This window comes from Terrapene carolina, unplaced genomic scaffold, assembly GCF_002925995.2.
Source record: "Terrapene carolina triunguis isolate 2854851 unplaced genomic scaffold, T_m_triunguis-2.0 Scaffold21, whole genome shotgun sequence".
Classification (NCBI taxonomy): Eukaryota; Metazoa; Chordata; order Testudines; family Emydidae; genus Terrapene; species Terrapene triunguis.
This window is the reverse complement of record NW_020664372.1, coordinates 1,659,657-1,679,452: the sequence shown is the minus strand read 5'-3', so window position 1 is coordinate 1,679,452 and position 19,796 is coordinate 1,659,657. Positions and strand designations below refer to the sequence as shown.

At 38.7% G+C, this 19,796-nt stretch overlaps 1 protein-coding gene across 1 annotated transcript in view; it reads left to right on the top strand.

Annotated features, from left to right (window-relative positions):
* Positions 1-13,073, top strand: part of DACH1 (dachshund family transcription factor 1) — a 460,057-nt gene extending 446,984 nt beyond the window's left edge. The window contains exon 12 of the mRNA XM_029912724.1: positions 10,782-13,073. Coding sequence (XP_029768584.1) covers positions 10,782-10,819 — 38 coding nt within the window. The 3' untranslated portion in view covers positions 10,820-13,073. The remainder of the gene's footprint in view (positions 1-10,781) is intronic.
* The last annotated feature ends 6,723 nt before the right edge of the window (positions 13,074-19,796 follow it).

Here is a 19,796-nt window from a genome sequence, read left to right as displayed (position 1 = left end):
ATGCTGCAGTAGTCTATCCTGTGCCGGGCCTGGGTCAGATAACCCCCAGGCACAGGTATTTCTCTGACCTGGCCAGAGCCTCAAGATAGTTTGTGCAACAACACTACTCAGCTAGGAACCCTCCTTCTACCTCACAGTGTGACAGACTCCCTAGGCTTCCAGCCTACCCGTGATCCAGTTCTTGCTCCAGCCTTGTCTGTAGTTTACTCTAACCTTGCTCCAGCCTTGTTACTGACCCACTCCTGCCCTGCATCCACCTCCTGACCTGGTTCAAGATCTATTTTTATGTCTTAGGTTTTGGAGCAATAGGATATACTTAGGCAGGTGATGGTTATCTAAAAATGAGAACCATATGAGGGGAACTATAAAGAGAGGATACAAAACTGAGAACAAAATATGGGGAAGGGAAGCAATCCCTCCACTTCAGGGAAAAGAGAGTTAGGTGTCAGGCTATTTCTACACTACCGCAGTAAGTCGACCTAATTTATACTACTCCAGCTACATGAATAACGTAGCTAGAGTTGACGTAGCTTAGGTTGATTTACTCGATGTCTACACCATGCTGGGTCGACGGGAGACACTCTCCCATCGACTTATCTGACTCCTCTCATTCCTGGTGGAGTACCAGAGTTGACTGGAGAGAACTCTGCCGTTGATTTAGCGGGTCTTCACTAGACCTGCTAAATCAACCCCCAGTGCATAGATCAAAGCAGCGTCGATCCCGCAGTAGTGTAGACATAGCCTCAGACAGAGACCCATTCTGATGCTTAGACTTTTCAGCATCTCATAGTCACAAGTCCAAGATTGCTTGCTGCTGTGCTAAAAATAACTTTGTGCTTTTGTACTTCTGAAAGCACCATACCAAGTAAGGCATTTGTTTATCTGGAACTTAAATCTGACTAATACATGTCATGTAGAACTTTTGTAAAATTGATCAGCATAAGAATTATTCGCACTGTGACACAAAGTGAGTTAATCACAATGAGCTGTGCAGGGTCACAAGCTTATAATAGTTAGCATTAACTTCATGGTATTACAGGGTTTTACACAGTATTCCTCAGTGTTGGGGTTTTTTTTTAAGAGAAGTGACCAGAATGCAGTGCCTAGAGATGCAGGTTCAGGGATGGAAAGTAATTAATTCTCTTGTATTTCTGTTTCCTCTAAGTCCTTTTCTTCCGCTCATACAAACAGAACAACTGCAGCCGAGTTCACAAAACAATAATAAGATAGTGTATTATTGCTTTATATCTTCTTTTTAAAAAACAAACCTCTCACTTTGCCACATCAATGTCTTTTGTGTACTTAAAATGCAAGATCTGTGTCATCTGGATGATCTTTAAATAAGAGGAGATATGTGCAGATATTTAATGGAATTGTTAGTTTACTAATCAAACTTTTGACCTTTTGCTTGTTCTCATAACATCCAATGTGATTATGAAGTGATTGAAAAAAATATAAACAATGAAAATATATGGGGAAACTGTTAAAAGGAGAAGATCCTGAAATAGTGGAGATTTCACTTTAATATTCAAAGAAACTACAAACACCTAGGCAGCTCATTGGATATTTTTCCATTCTGTATTTTAATCTCTGGCAATTTGGATGCAAAATTTAAACATCTTAAGTATAAAATCTTTAGTTCAAAAAGGTAAGTATGAAAATATCACTCCACTGCATGTTTACATGAAATGTTAGCACAACAATACCTGTAAGTGAATGCTGAGTAGAAAAATTAAAAGTATGTCATTACTCACAGTATGCAAAGGGCTAAATTTGGAAGTAATGTGTAGAATTCAGTAGCATTGTACAGAAGCTAAATTGGGGTAGCATTTATCTCAGTGTGTTTAAGTACATTCATGCTTGCATGAGTTTATTAACATGCTGGGTGAAAATAATCTATCTCTGCCACAGGCCGTACTAGCCCATTGGGGGGGCCTAAGCAGAAATATTTTGGGGTCCCCCCAGACAAAACACATACTAATAATTAATAGGGGACCACCTTGAGCTGCTCCGGGCCTTAAGCAATTGCTTAGTCTACTTATGCCTTGTTCCGGCTCTGATCTCTGCATAAAACCTGGGAAAACATTGATTTTTTCACAGGGTTGGAGAATGAAATCCACCAGCCTCAACTCTTGAGCAGGCTGCACTCTGGCCCTGCCCCCTTTTCCTCAATCCTATTTTCTTGACAGGGTGTGGGTACTGGTGCTGTGTAATCAGCATATCAATCCTTGACCTGCCTGTCTCCTCACCAACCATTTTGGGTGAGTGTAGAGACCACCTTTTTGGCATGCAGTAGTGTGAAGACCCGCGTCTCATCTCCCTCAATTTACCCCCACCTGAATACTATAGAAGGGCATCAGTGTTATTGATGATCTTGTACCCAAGAGGAGTCTTTTCCATTCTAGGCATGTTATTTTTTTAAAGATTAATAATTAGCCACATATCATGAACTGAACTCACTTTAGAAATGCCAGGATTATACTCTCTGTTAGATTTTGTGGTCTCTGAAAGAACATCATCATAAATGGTTTTCCCATGGTTAAGCAGTCAGACTCCCATTTTGGGGTCTTCCTGCTTTTGTGGTAAATAAATCCTCTTTTGTCTGCATTTTAAATAAAATATATGAAGAGTAGGGAAAAATAGATTTCACCCTTAATTAGCTGCTTCCTTTTAAATTTTTCGAAGAAGAGTTACAATTTGATTCAGATCCTTTCCGTCTGTTGCAATATATTTGTGTTTCTTTTGACTTCCCATTGCCTTCTTGTCAAACACCACATGAATCATTATCATTTGTTTGCCATTCATTATTATCATTATTATTATTTCTTCCTCCAAATGATTAAAACATCAGGTTGAATGAAAGGTTAGAAGTACACTGTGATTCACATTTGCCCCATCTTATTAAAACAAATAAACCAGCCGGTAATATAATTTAAAAGTGCTTGAGCTGTGGCTTGCTGGTGCTTTTATCAGCTCTGGGCTGAGGAGGTTGTGTGAATTCGGGCATGCATGTAGAGCTGTTCCTTGAAAGGGATAAACCTCATTAGATTACAGGTATCTGGAAATAACTTCTGAGAAAATAGCTGTCATTTTCAATAAAGCTACTTTCTAACAGGAAATACAATTTATTATGTTCTTTAGCTCAAGTGAGCATCTTTTCTTCTATTTAAATAAAAGTAGCACTATTTTATGTCACAAATGTTTTATTTCTTTTAATATATTGAACTGAGGCTGGATCATGATGTTTTGCACTCTAGTACCGCAGTGTATAAAATGTTGGGGACAAAATGCCATAATGACTCTAAAGTCACAAAATGTGTGTTACATTAACTTCTATTGGTGTGATATTTCATTTGCCTGCATGCCACCCTATTTGCAGAGAGAAGGAGAAATGCATTGTAATTACATCAGCTGGCTAGAATCAAAATTGACATTTTTCGAAAGTATTCAGAATGTAGTAGCAATGGGCCTGATCCATTAAACTTCAGTATAACATTCCCAGTGACTTCAATGAGAGCCAAGGTTTGGGCCGGTGGTTATATGGTAGTATTTGGCTTGCAAAGGGATTGCTTTCTGAGCTCAGCTTATTTCAACTGCCATTAAAGAAGGTGGCCTTCAAATAGATTTTTTTTTAGCAGTATTAGAAAAATCTATAGTTTCAGTTAAAATAGAATCAGGGTGATGTGTTAGTTTATTATTTTTATTATGGTAGCCTCTAGAGACCTCAGCTAAAGTCTGGGCCCTATTGTGCTAGGCACAGTACAGACTCAGTAAGAGAGAGTCCCTGCCCACAAATTATTTGCAATCTAAAAAGAAAAGAAAGACGAAAGGAAAGCAGAAGTGTAGAGAGATGAAATTACTTGTCCAAAGATGATGAGTGGTAGTGATAAGAATAGATCCTAGGTCTTCTCTGGTCAAACACTGTAGGTATCCCCTCCCTACTCCCATAGCCAGAACAGGTTTCCCCCATTTGCAAAGGCTTTAGCCTATCACTACAAAAGAGTTTACTTGGTAGCCTTCTGTTGATGGTAACTGGATGATTGGTAATCCACAGAGTGCAGGTTTGGCACCAGAGCCTTGGATGTGGGCTCATGGATTTTCATAAACCACAGCTGTAACCAGGATTGCAGGGTACTTTTACTAGAATAATGATGGTCATTTTTAATATGCACATTTCTAAAGCAACCATCACTGTAGTACCAGTAAAAAGAATGAGGAATACTTGTGGCACCTTAGAGACTAACACATTTATTTGGGCATAGGCTTTCGTGGACTAAAACCAACTTCATCGGATGCATGCAGTGGAAAATACAGTAGGAAGATATATATACACACAGAACATGAAAAAATGGGTGTTACCATACCAACTATAACAAGACTAATCAATTAAGGTGGGCTATTATCAGCAGGAGAAAAAAAAACTTTTGTACTGATAATCAGGATGGCCCATTTCAAACAGTTGACAAGAAGGTGTGAGTAACAGTAGGGGAAAAATTAACATGGGGAAATAGTTTTTACTTTGTGTAATGACCCATCCACTCCCACTCTTTATTCAAGACTAATTTAATGGTGTCCAGTTTACAAATTAATTCCAGTTCTGCAGTTTCTCATTGGAGTCTGTTTTTGAATTTTTTTTGTTGGCGTATTCCGATTATTAGGTCTGTAATTGAGTGACCAGGGAGGTTGAAGTGTTCTCCGACTGGTTTTTGAATGTTATAATTCTTGACGTCTGATTTGTGTCCATTTATTCTTTTTCATAGCGACTGGTTTGGCCAATGTACATAATAATAATAATAATTAATGGAGATATCCCATCTCCTAGAACTGGAAGGGACCTTGAAAGATCATCGAGTCCAGCCCCCTGCCTTCAGTAGCAGGGCCAAGTACAGATTTTGCCTCAGATCCCTAAGTGGCACCCTCAAGGATTGAACTCACAACCCTGGGTTTAGCAGGCCAATGCTCAAACCACTGAGCTATCCCTCCCCCCCATGTCAGAAGGGCATTGCTGGCACATGATGGCATATATCACATTGGTAGATGTTCAGGTGAAAGAGCCTCTGATGGTGTGACTAATGTGATTAGGTCCTATGATGGTGTCCCTTTTGAATAGATATGTGGACAGAGTTGGCAATGGGCTTTTTTGCAAGGATAGGTTCCTGGGTTAGTGTTTTTGTTGTGTGGTGTGTGGTTGCAGGTGAGTATTTGCTTCAGGTTGGGGGGCAGTCTGTAAGTGAGGACTGGCCTGTCTCCCAAGATCTGTGAGAATAAGGGATCGTCCTTCAGGATAGGTTGTAGATCCTTGATGATGCGCTGGCGAGGTTTTAGTTGGGGGCTGAAGGTGGCAGCTAGTGACGTTCTGTTACTTTCTTTGTTGGGCCTGTCCTGGAGTAGGTGACTTCTGGGTATTCTTCTGGCTCTGTCAATCTGTTTCTTCACTTCAGCAGGTGGGTATTGTAGTTTTAAGAATGCTTGATAGAGATTTTTGTAGGTGTTTGTCTCTGTCTGAGGGATTGGAGCAAATGCGGTTGTATCTTAGAGCTTGGCTGTAGACAATGGATCATGTGGTGTGGTCTGGATGAAAGCTGGAGGCATGTAGGTAAGTATAGTGGTCAGTAGGTTTCCGGTATAGGGTGGTGTTTATGCGACCATCGCTTATTAGCACTGTAGTGTCCAGGAAGTAGATCTCTTGTGTGGACTGGTCCAGGCTGAAGTTGATAGTGGGATGGAAATTGTTGAAATCATGGTGGAATTCCTCAAGGGCTTCTTTCCATGGGTCCAGATGATGAACATGTCATCAATGTAGCACAAGTAGAGTAGGGGTGCTAAGGGACGAGAGCTGAGGAAGTGTTGTTCTAAGTTAGCCATAAAAATGTTAGCATACTGTGGGGCCATGCGGGTACCCATAGTAATGCCACTGACTTGAAGGTATACATTGTCCCCAAATGTGAAACAAAGTCTCAAAGTTCAGCCACCAGGTTTGCTGTGACATTATCGGGGATACTGTTCCTGATGGCTTGTAGTCCATCTTTGTGTGGAATGTTGGTATAGAGGGCTTCTACATCCATAGTGGCCAGGATTGTGTTTTCTAGAAGATCACCAATGGATTGTAGTTTCCTCAGGAAGTCAGTGGTGTCTCGAAGATAGCTAGGAGTGCTGGTAGCATAGGGCCTGAGGAGAGAGTCTACATAGCCAGACAATCCTGCTGTCAAGGTGCCAATGCCTGAGATGATGGGGCATCCAGGATTTCCAGGTTTATGGATCTTGCGTTGCAGATAGAACACCCCTGGTTGGGCTTCTAGGGGTGTGTCTGTGCAGATTTGTTCCTGTGCTTTTTGGGGGAATTTCTTGAGCAAATGGTGTAGTTTCTTTTGGTAACCTAGTAATACACAATAGATTCTGATCTCAAACAGCCTCAGTGGCTCATCCCAAGAGTGGTCCATCCTCTTTTGCACACTACATTCTACTTGACATTGATTTAACTGCAGGAATATTTTATTTATTTAGATTGCAACCTAAAGCTACACTTGACACGTCATATAGATTTTACACTTTTACAGTTGCATATGTTAATAGAAATAATACTGCAATACAGTTGCATTTTATCCAGCAAAATGTTTAGACTGCCAGAAGCTAAATGTTGCACACGTTACACAAGTGTGAATGTAAATGTTCCCCAGTTTACTTCTCAAAGAGGATGCATCTCATGGCATATGTATTGCTTCAAACTCCCACTCCCCCTACCCTACCCTTTTCAAGCGTTAGGTCAAAACTGTTTTTTGTCCATGACATTTCTGACCTTGTAACTATTTGGATGTGTTTATTCAAAAACCTCAAGATGAGTTTTAATTAAAAAGGATTTAAAAAAAAAATTAAATACTCCCTTGCCTGGACTATAACTCCTGTCATCACATCCCCCAAAAACAAAAACAAATATGAGTGTTAAGAGTGTGGGCACTTTCACATTGTGCAAGCTCCTTTTAGTAACTCAATCTTGCTGAACATTGACATTTACAGGAGACCAATTAAAACATAGTTAAATTCTGCTAATTATAAGTGCTTTTACTCAGCAAGTTATCACAATTTTCCTAATTTGTATTTTATATTTCACATTAAGAGTGGGAAGTATTATTGTGTATTTATAACATGCATACCTCTAGTGTTGTACAGTATCTTGTGAAAACAGTATTCATTGTGACAAAAATACACTCCATCTTTATAGACATATACATAGAGTAATAAGCAAAATCGGTAGAGTTTATTTGTATATATTTGTCTGGTGGGGGATATAATATATGTCTGTTAATCATATACACAATATCTTTGTGTGCTTGTATATAAAATCTACATACTCTAAATTCAATAAAATATAATGTACATACAAGGCCCTGTTTAGCTATCAGGTTTTATGGGTTTTGTGGTATGCTCCTCTGAGTTAGGAAACCCTACTAATGATAACACTCCAATAGGGTTCATGCAGGAATTTTGTCAGCACCTTCATAAGGCCAAGATCACTTTGATAACAGCATTGGTAGGCTCCAGTCACTCCAGCTGGAGCTTAGAGAAAGGAGCTTGGAGAAAGGAGAGGTGAGACCTGTATGGGATGGGAGGGGGTAATCTGAGGAAAGGAAAGGGGAGAAAAGGATATAAGTATTGTATTAGATCAGCTATATTAGATCATAATATGAAGCTATAGCAACTCACAGACCACTCAACATTTGCTCTTGTGGTTTGATGTCACCACGTCCCTGAGATGGAGAGCGAGATGCCTGTTTGTTCTTTACATGTAGTTTCATGATGTTATTTGCTATATATAGCATGTGTACTTGGAGAAGAACATGAAACCTACAAAAACTCCTTCTCTTTCTCCTGCTTGTAAATTTACCATGAGCAGTCTCTTGAGAAGAGTACCTTGGTGTAGGTATTATATTTTTCAAAGCGCAGTTTGGTGCAATGGGTCCTAAAGAAAAAGTTGTTCATTTTTGTATCTTATCCCTCCTGTTGTGAATTTTGAAAAATTAAATAAAATACTTAGTAATTTCTGGAAACTGTTAAAATCTTTCTAAGTATGACTTAATCTTCAAAGTGCCTAATCTACAGTAACCATGGCAGGTGGCATATATTTTACAGCTGACATATTTAATGCTTGCTACATTTGTCTATCTGTTAGGAGAATTAGTCAAATAAGTTAAGAGAGAATATAGATGTATTATAAGGAACCTAACAATAGGATTAGATCAGATACTTAGTTCAGATATAGCATTCTAAGGTCATTATCAATATAAAGAAAATTAATGGCACATTTTATAATCCACCATTAGGCTGGTTGAGGAACAATGAGGTTTATATTTTATCATACATATCCATCATATCGTAGAAGGTAACAAGTTTTAAAAACAAATATGTGTTCGACTTTGTAAAGAAGACAGAGTTTTTTTAAGACCTTCATCAATATTGTCTTTTGTTGACTTTAGATGGAAAATGCAAGGCCTTCTCCTGCTCCCATTTAAAAAAAAAACTCCCATCGACTTCAGTGTCAGATTGGCTCCTTAAGCAATGATTTTTTAAAATGTACTGCCGTTGTCTACATATCCTTTTTTCATGTAAGTGGTTAGAAGAGTTCATCATCATATAGACATATTTTAATTGAGAATATTTGAAACTAAACATTTTATTTAAAAGGCATGTAGAGACCAAGTATAGTCAAATAAAATATAAGTCACTGAATTTAGGTTATCTTAATGTTTAGGCCCAGGAGTTATGCCTAGCACTCATTAACACACACACATTCAAGATATCCAAAGTGCTGGTATATACTATAGAGTAATTCTCCTACAGAGGTATTGAGACAGCTTTAGTACTATTGTTGCTATTTATTAAATATGTGTGGGAGAATTAAATGTAACTATAGCCTGTAATGGGTCCAGCCATCTTAAGTTTTACAATTTTTAAATAAGTTTTATCATACCTCCTGATTTGATATTTACCAGGCTAGTTTTTACATGTTCATTCTCCTCCCCCCTCCTCCCCCCCAGGATTCTCACAAACATTTTGGTTGCACTTCATGCATCACCAAAGAATAAAAAGCCTTTAAGTTGAGGCCGTACTCAATTCCTTTTTATCTCTAGTGCACAAAGAACATAAAGAGCAAAGAGAACACTGAAATGGTTCTGAGATTAAGCGGTGGCAGGTAGTGGAAGGGTGGAACACTCCAGTGAAAAAGGCTTGGAACTTCTGGGAAAAGGAGAGGGGCAGGGAAGAGTGAAGGGGAGAAAAGATCAGGAAAAGTGATGCAAAATGAAATTAAGAATAGAGGGAAAATGGGCAGAACAACTGCAGGAGAGGAAAGAAATAGATGCTAAGTCTGCCCTCTCTCCCTGTGCAGCCACCACAGAAGCTTGACAATGGGGTTGCAAGGGGTGTAGCTGAGGACAGAATATGGTCAGTTACATTTGTATTATAATTTCAGTTGCTCTTCAGGTAAACTTCTCTCAGTATTTATAGTCAGATCATTTCACTGATTCAGGTGTTTTATGCAGTTGTCTGAGTATTTAATAGACTTCATTGGTTATCAGTAAATCTGCATTGCACTGAATTGTTGACCTTAATTTTTTCTAATGTGAACTTTACAGACTAATTCAGATTAACCAGGTTGAATTGAAAAACATATTGCAAATACTTGTTGGTATATTGGGGTTTAACCAAAAGGACTTCTGTGCTGCATGTGTCTTCAAATACAGATGTGTAGTGTAGTGCTCTGAGGTTCATGGCTAGGCTGGGTGTTTTATAATTATCCATTGTACATGATTAATGTGCTTCACAATTTGCCTTAATCTCAGTAGTTTAGAGCCAGAGAACCTGCACTTTTTATCACATAGGACAGCATAGTAAGAATGATCCCACCAGCTTGCTTATACTCTTGAAATATACATATACATAGAGCTATATATTTTACATCTTGTACTCATAAAGCAGTAGGTTTTGCTTTATACTTATAAATCAGGTTACAGTACTTTTGGGCGGAAGGCTCTATGCATCTCAGTGCTTTTATTTCTAGTGTTACTGACTCAAATAATTTATTATTTATTACTCATGGTTCCCCACCACTTGAATGTCTGTTTCTCTGTTGGATGGTAAAAATTGAGAGATATGATTGCATCTTTAACATAGTAATTGTTTAGTTAATCTCACTTATGGGAGAAAAGGCTCACTGATACTGATTAAATATCCTATACTGGGTTCTATATAAATAGCTACAAAAGTGCACAATGGTTACATTACATGGTATATTTAACAACACAGCTAAAGCATAAGTTATAAGCTATGCCTTTAGTGATGGTAGTACTCATGGTTGTATGCAGGAATATTTTTTGCTCTGTAACCATGAAGGAAGTAATTGCTGTTCAAAAGTACTCAGTTAAGTTTGCATATCAGTAAAAACACATGCACAGACGCTCCACCTACTTTCCTAGTCTCTGTGCATTGATATGAATGCAGCATATATAAAAGCTTTACAGGTATTAGAAATAGTTGCAGTGTCCAAATCTTGCAAACTGTATGTAATTGTTGATGGAGTTAACTTTGAATACATATAGGTGATGTTACATCAGTGACAGGTCAACAGATTTCTTGATGACGACAGATTTCTTGATAACATTGCTCATTTAAAATAGCTTTATGGCACATGACATTTTGCAATTATCCATTTTACAAAGTAACTGTTATTTCTGTTGATACAGTACAGGAATGAATATTTAAAGAAAATATTTGTTTTCTTATTTTAGATGGACGACTTTATTTGAAAACTACAGTCATGTACTGAATTTTTCCTGCTGAAGCAATTTGTGCTACGGTAAAGAACTGTGCAGTAAGATGTTCACTATTTGGAAGGTCTACAAAAACAAAGTGTTTTCAAGGCAACTTCCTTAACTTTGTGTATCAATGTTCTTCAACAGTTTAAAGCATTTGCAAGAGTGTTCTCCTTTGGTTATCACCTGTGGCTCAAGCCAGAGACCTAGGGAATGTTTGTAAATGTACAAGTTTTACTCTTCTTACAGTCCAAAACTGCAGCTTTGCTATTGGATCCTTGTATACAAAGTTATAGACCAGTCAGAACAAGGCCTAACATTCCCTTTTTAATGGAATGAAAACTCTGTCCTCCTCTGATGATTCTGTATTTGAGCACATCAAACAATCCTTCCAGCAGTATCCACCTACACTTACAGACTGTTTTGTCATACCTAAACCAGCAAGTCAGCTCAGAAGTAAACTTGTATGGGGGCATAAGAGGATTCTGACAAAAAAAGTAAAAGGAAAAAAACCTGTTATATTCAATTTTCAAACTCTGTGAACGTGGGTTTTCTTCTAAAGACTTTTTTTCCACATGCTTTCCAGGAGACCAACACATGGATGCTAGACCACATGAAGTAAAATGAAATTTTGTCTAAGAGAAAGGAAATGCTGAATGTAAGCAAAACTGTTTTACTGTTCACAAAGTCTCTTTTCCTAAAATAAACATAAAAATATAAATAAAACGAGTAATAATTTCTCATTCTAAACTGGCAGGGGTTTATGGAAAAAAAAAAGACTTTGCTTCTTATTCAAACTGTTGGTCACGTGTACAGTATATAAACACAAACCACACCAGGAAGGTATTATGTATGCAGTAGAATACTAGCGTTTAGGAAAATGAACATTTTAGATAATGTTTTGTCACCCTGTTTGTCAGAAAGACGCCTTTCTAGTTTTAACGCATGCAGGCATGTAAATATTTGTCCTGGAGTCACAGTATTAATGAATGAGATCTTAAGCATCTGGTAACGAATCAGAATTCCGTATCAGCCACTTTGATTTGTATCTTGATCCCTGGTTAGTGCCCTGAAACAGCACTTTTAAGAATGGACTGTGGCTGAGCAGCAAGTCAAAACGCCAGAAATATTTTTATATGTTAATGTCCTATTACGTCAATGTTGCTAAAAAGAAAACCTAACAAACACTTGATGTGTCAGTCCAATACCACGTAGAGCTGAGTGATACAGTTGAAGTCTATTGTTCCTCCCTCACCTTATCTTAGGGAAGGGTGGTTATGTGTTATTTTCACTGTCTTTATGAAAGCTACAATGTGTTTTCACCTTTGTGCTGATAACTGGAAGTAACACTGCTTATTACATACTTACATTATGTTCCTTGCTTTGCATAATTTTAAGTTACCCCTTTAAAGACTGATTTTGTGAATCAGCGTTGTTACTGTAAGTTTTGTGATTATCCTTTCTTCATCTGTAATGTATGCATCTAAAATGTTATTTATTACATGGAAACATATCAGAATCTTAAAAGTCTAAGACACCTAACTTAAGAAAATTCTCCTTTACAAAATAGTTCTGATTGGATATCATTTTATCAAATTAAAAAAGAAATCTAAAGATTTGTAAACTCTAGCTCTGCGCTTCTATGGTTTGTAGGTCTTTCCTTGCCATGCTGGTACACCCTTATTTAGTCCACTACAATCCTTTTCTAACAATAGAAAAGTTGTACATACAAGTTCACATCATGGTAATTTTTTAAAAGAAATATCGAGCAATATTTTTCATTAAATATTGTTACCAAATACTTTATAGTAACATTGTTTTTTAATCATGATTCTTTCATAGTTGCTTGAACACTTCAGAGATTCTGTACACCAGTTTTTTCATATGCAGTCTTTAAAGGGTTAACAGCTGTAAATTTTGATGGACTTGTGGCAAGCTTTTGAATCATTCATATCTGAAAGAGAATTAAAGCCTACAACTGAAATATGTAGTAGCATCTGCCATTGCTCTGCTCCTTGCATAGAGTCACCTGTAAGTCGGTTTAATAGTTTTACAGTATATACTTTCAAGACCTTTAGGAATGCCTCAGTATTTGGCTTGGTACATAAATGGAAATGTTAAGGATTAAGGGGGAAACAATTCATAAGATGGATATTAAGAGCTTAATAAAATGGTGTAAATATTACAATTCATGAAATGTTACTGTCAGTTGAACTTTTGCCCCTCTTCAGTTACACAAGTTTTGGGTTGCTGGGTTTTTTCCTTTGTTTGTTTGTTTTTGCATAGATTATGAAGAAAAAGTGTGCTCATGGTATTGTTTATATGCTTTTGAAATCTTAAAAATATTAATGTCTAGTTGTTCTATATTATAACCACATTTGCGCTCTATGCAAGCCCTTGGAACAGAACATTCTCATCTTCATGTAGGACCTATGAAAATTGTCTATTTTTATCTATATATTTAAAGTTTTCTAAAAATGATAAAAGGTTATTACGAATTTTGTTGTACAAAATCTGTACAAAAATCTGTTTTTACATCATAATGCAAGAATTGGAAATTTTTCTATGGTAGCCTAGTTATTTGAGCCTGGTTTCAATGTGAGAACCACGTTTACTGTTATTGTATTTAATTTTCTTTTTCTTTTCAACAATCTGCTAATAAAACTGTCTGAAATCTCCCTGTGACTTTATTTACAGTTCATCTTTATTAAATTTTGTGAAACGTACAACATCAGAGGAATATTTACTTTCTAATGGGAGGCATCTAAAAACAACATAAGTCAGCTCTTTGTAATGCGAGGAGAACAATGCTGAATGATTTTATTTAACATGCAACTGCTTCTATCTCTAATATGAATTACAGTGGTGAAAAAAAAAATCATAAAAGCACACTCTGTGGTTATTGTTTAACAAGCAGATTTTCCATATTTTGTTTCTTGCTAGCTAAGCAAACTGCCCCCATCTACATGATTTATTTATGTACATTGCTCAGTTTATGAAGCTGTTATTTGTACCTTTTTCCTTTATATTGTGATATTCCCATGATTCTTATTTCACAAAGCTTTGTGCTGAATAATGTAAAGTGGACATATTGATGGAACAAAACATATTCCTGTAACTACAAGAGTGTGTGGGATTTGTTACTCTAACCCAGTTTTTTTGTCTGAAATCTCCTTCAACTGATACAACATATTTAGAAACTTCAAATCCTAACAGTTTTGTTTTACATACAGAAAATATTTCTAACATTTAAACAGTTTAAGTGTTTCTGAAGGAGTAGGGACCTTGGTGGCATTTTTGAAGGCAGGTCTTTCAAAACAAATACGGAAATATGATATTTTTGCACTAGAGAACCCCAAAGTTACATATTCTTCTTACACGTTAAGGACCATGTTCCCTTTTTACAGTGATGAGAATATAGGAGCTTTCACCTGCAATATTGCTTCCTGTGTTCACTGGGGAGCAGGTTTGCTTTGGGAATCAGAAGGAGATTAGCTTAGCTGGACCAGCCTATTTAATTACTCCTAGGTATTCTGAGTGCTGCATTTGTGTGATTTAAGGGCTGCATGGATCCCACAGGATTTTCGCTGCTGGCCAATAGTTCAGACAGGAGTTCTTTCGTCCCCTGCACGTGCAGCAACAACATTCTCCTTCCTCTTTCTGCTTTTAAAATGCCCCATTGTCAAAAACCATCTACGTACTTGTGCAGCCAAGTACCTCCTTGATGTCTCCACTGGAGCTTACTGATAGCTCTGAGAACTAGAGTGGTGCAATTATAGAGCTAAGATGAAAAAAAAACTGTTTAGTCTATGAATCCATCTCCATCTCCAGGCCAGTACAGGATTGTTCTTTACAGTAATTGTCTAGCATTTTTCCAATCCAGTTTTAAATATCCCAAACAAGGAGCTTCCATCAGTTCCTTCAGAAGCTACCTGCATCTCCACTGGCTTCACATTGTCCTCTCTGCGCGATGAATCATCTCTTAAGTAGTCAGGCAGTGAGACAGCAACCAGCAGCTGGAACCGACCAGTGCTTCGGCTGGACTGGTCCAGTTGAACAACACTAGTGGTAGTGGCTATCTTGAGGTCTGGCAGTACAACCACAAAAGCAGATCATCCCCCGCAGTAAAGAGCAATCAAATGGAAGGAGATGTGGAAGATACCTACAGAGAAGACAGTAGGGAGAAGTGTGGGTCAAGAAGCAGAAATGGATCGCTGTATCAGGAAGTGGTTGTAGTATTCACATCTTGCCTATCTGTAGTATCAGATCTGGCCATGGCCAGATCACCAAGGAGTTTCAAGCCAGGCTCCTGAAAACAGGCTCCTGAACTGTGTGGAAAATATTCACCTAAAGGTTAACAAACATCCCTGAGGCATCAGCTGACAAACTCAACTACCTATGGAGCTCTGAAGTTGCTTTCTGGCTGGAAATGTAGCTCTCAATTCTGTTGAAGGTGCCACAAACCTTTGAAAGCGGCTCACTGCTTATATGATGTTTGTCAGGGAGCTGACTAATAAACAAAGCCCTAAGGGCAAGATTTTCAGATGTTACTAGTGAGTTAGGGTGTTTATGGTTTTGGGTGCCAAATTTTAGACACTTTGAATGCCTTTTTAAAATAATATGCTTCAGCTCAATCACAAGATATGGGCTTAATGCAGGAATTACTTGTTGACATTCCGAGTACTGTGTAAGGCAGGAGAATCAGACTAGATGTTCACAATAATCTATGGATCTGTGAAAAGGAGCCTGATTTTTAGAGAGCAGCTGTACAGCTCTTTATGAAGTTTAGACCTTTTAAGGTGTGCCAAGTTGGACATCAAAAAATTCAGGCACACCCAATCCCTAGACACTTTTGAAAATCTTGCCCTAAATGCTCTGTTTTGTACATAATCCAAAAGAATTCAAACATAATCTGTGGGTTAATATTATGGCTCCCTATGAGGAGGATTTGTACCTTCAAGATGATCCATTGTGAAGTGTCAGTTAGATTCCAGGATAATGAGGATAATGCATATTGTGACAGGTTGGCGTGTTGGTCTATTAATCACAGAGCTTGTATCCACCATTCAATCTCAACTATAATTGCTCGTGATGTCAGGTAGCAAGAAGCACTTGCTTTACTCACAAGCTTTTGGGTATTTCAGTTGTTCTGAGGCTGAAGTCACCTGGAATACTAGGAAATGCATCAGGTGTATTAGGAGGCCAGAGGAATGAGCCAGATTAGCAGCAGAGGAGAGAGGGAAAAGAAGACAGAGGCTCCCATAGAGATTAGAATTTAGCCCTTTTAAATAGCTGATCCACGATGAAGACATAGGGATTTATGGGAAAGTTTCACATTTGGTTTTTAGATAATTTATAGGGGTACTCAGATGCATTTTATAACCAGGAATGTAAAATGAGCGTGATAAGTCTAATAAAATAGAAAGTACTACTTTGGTTGAAGGCAACTGGCCTTTTTGAGGCCCTTCCCACATATGGTTAATTGAACATGGTGTCTGAATAGTCCCAGGACAGGTTAAGTTATTGCATACCATGAGTTAGTTGGAAAATGAGTATTGTGCATAATCAGGAATCCACCCGTGCAATACAACTCCTTTGGTAACATAGCAAAAATGTTTCCTTGACCAGGAAAACAGCAACATGTAAACTACCTTAATAATGATACTTTGCAATTCTATACCATTTTCCCCCGAGGGGATTGCAGAGGTTTTTAAACATTAATGATTTAGTCTCATTAACACCCCCTGGGTGGCAGGCATTTTTATCTTTATTAAATAACTGGGGAAACTGAGGCACAGAGCGGTTATACCAACATTTTAAGACTTGGGAGACAACTGCAGTATTAGTGCTGTTTAGCTTTCCCAGCCTACCCCGATCACTGATGTCACCTGAGAAAACTTTGGAATCTATTTTACGTGTTAATCTGATATATTTTAAAGTTTTCCCAAGTCATTGGTTTGCTGCCACTATTTTAAGAAGGGATTCCCAATTTCTTCCCTGTTAGCTTGTGAGAGGCCTAGTGTTCCAGCAATGCAGCTTCTTCCAGCAACCAATGAGCCAGATTAGCAGCATAGGAGAGAAGGGGATAAACCCAGAGGGGAAAGAAGACAAAGGCTCCCATTCAGATTAGAATTGGCTAGTCTATTATTTCCCCCCCATTTAAATTACTTTCCCAAAGCTGTAACCAAAGAAGGAGGGAACAACAGTTGGCAAAGGAAGTGATTGCTTTAATACTTCCTGAAAACCATCCAGAGTATTATTTAACACTTATAATGTGGAGTGCCTACAGGCCAAGCTGGTCAATGCCCCGTTGTGCTAGGCACTATACAAATATATAGCGAATGACAGTCTCTGCCCCAAAGAGCTTACAACGCCACGCCCCCCCCCCCCGCCTCCACACACACACAAGATCCATAATTAGGGCCCTAGTAAATTCATGGTACATTTTGGTCAATTTCATGGTCATAGGCTTTTAAAAATAGTAAATTTCATGATTTCAGCTTTTAAATCTGAAATGTCACAGAGTTGTAATTGTAGAGTTTAGGGTTAGCTCTGAAGGCAGCAGCGCAGAAGTAAGGATGGCAATGCCATACCCTGGCACCCTTACTTCTGTGCTGCTGCTGGTGGGGTGCTGCCTTCAAAGCTGGGTGCCTGGCCAACAGCCGCCCCTCTCCGGCCACCCAGCTCTGAAGGCAGTGTAAGGTTGGCAGTACCACCATCCCCCCTAAAATAACCATGTGACCCCCCTGCAAATCCCTTTTGTGTCAGGACCCCCAATTTGAAAAACTCTGGTCTCGTCTGCAAAATCTGTATAGTATAGAGTAAAAGCACACAAAAGACCAGATTTCATGGCCAGGGGGTGGGAGGAGGGGAGGGCCAGATTTCATAGTTCGTGACATGTTTTTCATGGCCGTGAACTTGGTAGGGCCCTATCCATAATGTATGTATGAGACAAGTGAACCAGGATTGGGGGTGGGGCAGACATCATAGCAAAAATAGGATATAGTACAGGGATCAGCAACCTTTGGCACGCAGCTCACCAGGGTAAGCACCCTGGCGGGCCTGACTGGTTTGTTTACCTGCTGCGTCCGCAAGTTTGGCCAATCGCAGCTCCCACTGGCCGTGGTTCGCCGCTCCAGGACAATGCGGGCGGTGGGAAGCGGTGCGGGCTGAGGGATGTTCTGGCCGCCGCTTCCCGCCACCCCCATTGGCCTGGGATGGCGAACTGCGGCCAGTGGGAGCTGTGATTGGCCAAACCTGCGGATGGGGCAGGTAAACAAACAGGGTGCTTACCCTGGCGAGCCGCATGCCAAAGGTTGCCAATCCCTGATATAGTATGTTGACTTCAACCCATGTAATCTGAAAGAGGGAGGGAGAAAAGATTTTGTAGAAAAACCCAGGTGTGTACTTCAACAAAGTATTACTTGGAAATGCCTGACCATTGGTACAACCTGATATATTTCAAAACCAGGATATCTACTGATGTCATATCTAGTGGGGACAGATCAGCAATCTCCAAAGAAGTATGAGGGTTCACTTCCAGAAACTTGAAAGTCCTCTCTAGCATATTACTGTTCCAGATTTGAAAGTCTCTCTTAAAGCTACTTAGTATGTTCATCTCTAATGTAAGTCCATGAAAGAGAGTTTTATCTGAGTGCTCATTTGGGGGAAGAACAGGTGTGACTATTGGATAGTATGCACAATTTCTCCTTATTTGCTCAAGGAGGAAGTTCCCTTGAGCACATTTAGCAGACTGACACTGTGTGATGAGTCAAAGTGTTTATACAACAGTCTCAAAGGAAAAGAAAACCGGTATGAAGCCCAATTAATTACTATGTATTCATTTACATTTTTTCATTCTGTTCCTTTCCCCCCATTCAAATAAAGTGTTTCAAATCATTGAATTTACCTGTTGGCTAACTGTAATTCACATTTCTAAAATCCTAATAACTGAAACCAAGTTTTTAGAAGTTTAATTTGTTAATCATCCTATTTGGGACTATATCTTTAACTACTGATTAGATGTATCATCAAATACTCCTTTCATAATTATGCTTAAAATATGTAAGCTTCCCTGCAAAACGTGTTTATTGATAATGTAATTTACCCTGAGAACTTAATTAAGGGAGTTAAGGGATCAGATCTGAGTACTGGGGAATGGTCAAAAGAGTAGATTTATGAGAATAACTTCTAACATTTTAAAATGTCTTATAGCCTTGTCTGGAGAAGAATGGGGCAACTTTTTGTGCAGTGAGCACTGCCTATCATGTTGACCAGTACTGTCTCATTGTTTATTTACATTCCCCCCTTTGTCTATATCCATCTGCTTCTACTTTTATGCTTATACTATAAGATCTTTGGGGCAGGCACTGTCTTTTTGTTCTGTGCCTGCACAGCACCTAGCTCATTGCGGTCCTGGACCATGACTAGGGCACCTACGTGCTTAGATAATACAAATAATAATCAAGGGACTGATGCAAACTAATGAGGCAATAATGGTCTAAGAGTCATGGCCAGGGGTTGACTTTGAATTACACCTGTGGTTTGGAATGATTAATTACTGCTAGTCATTTTGGAAAGGTAATTTGAGCTACTGTTAGCTGCTTTGAAGGACGTATAGCCCCTTGAGCTCTGAGAATCTTTTGCAACAAAACCAGTATTCAGCCAAACCTCACCTTTACTTGGCTTTGTTACAAATCTGAAGCTCAGCACAAGTTTACAGAAAAGTGTGTGGAAATTCATGAACTTCAAACCTGGCCACATTTCAAGCTAAGTCTAGGCTCAGTTTTGGTTTTCACGCTGGCCAAAAATGATAGTTTTGGCTGAGTTCTGGGTGGACATTTTAAGGTTCAAAAAGTGAAACTTACTCTGGAGTTTCCACATATGCTGAAACTGGGAGAAGGATAAAAACAGAAGAGTACTAAGTAGAGTGGCTGTAACATAGACATATTTTATGCCAGAAAGACGGAAGGGCATCTCAGTAACAGTGAA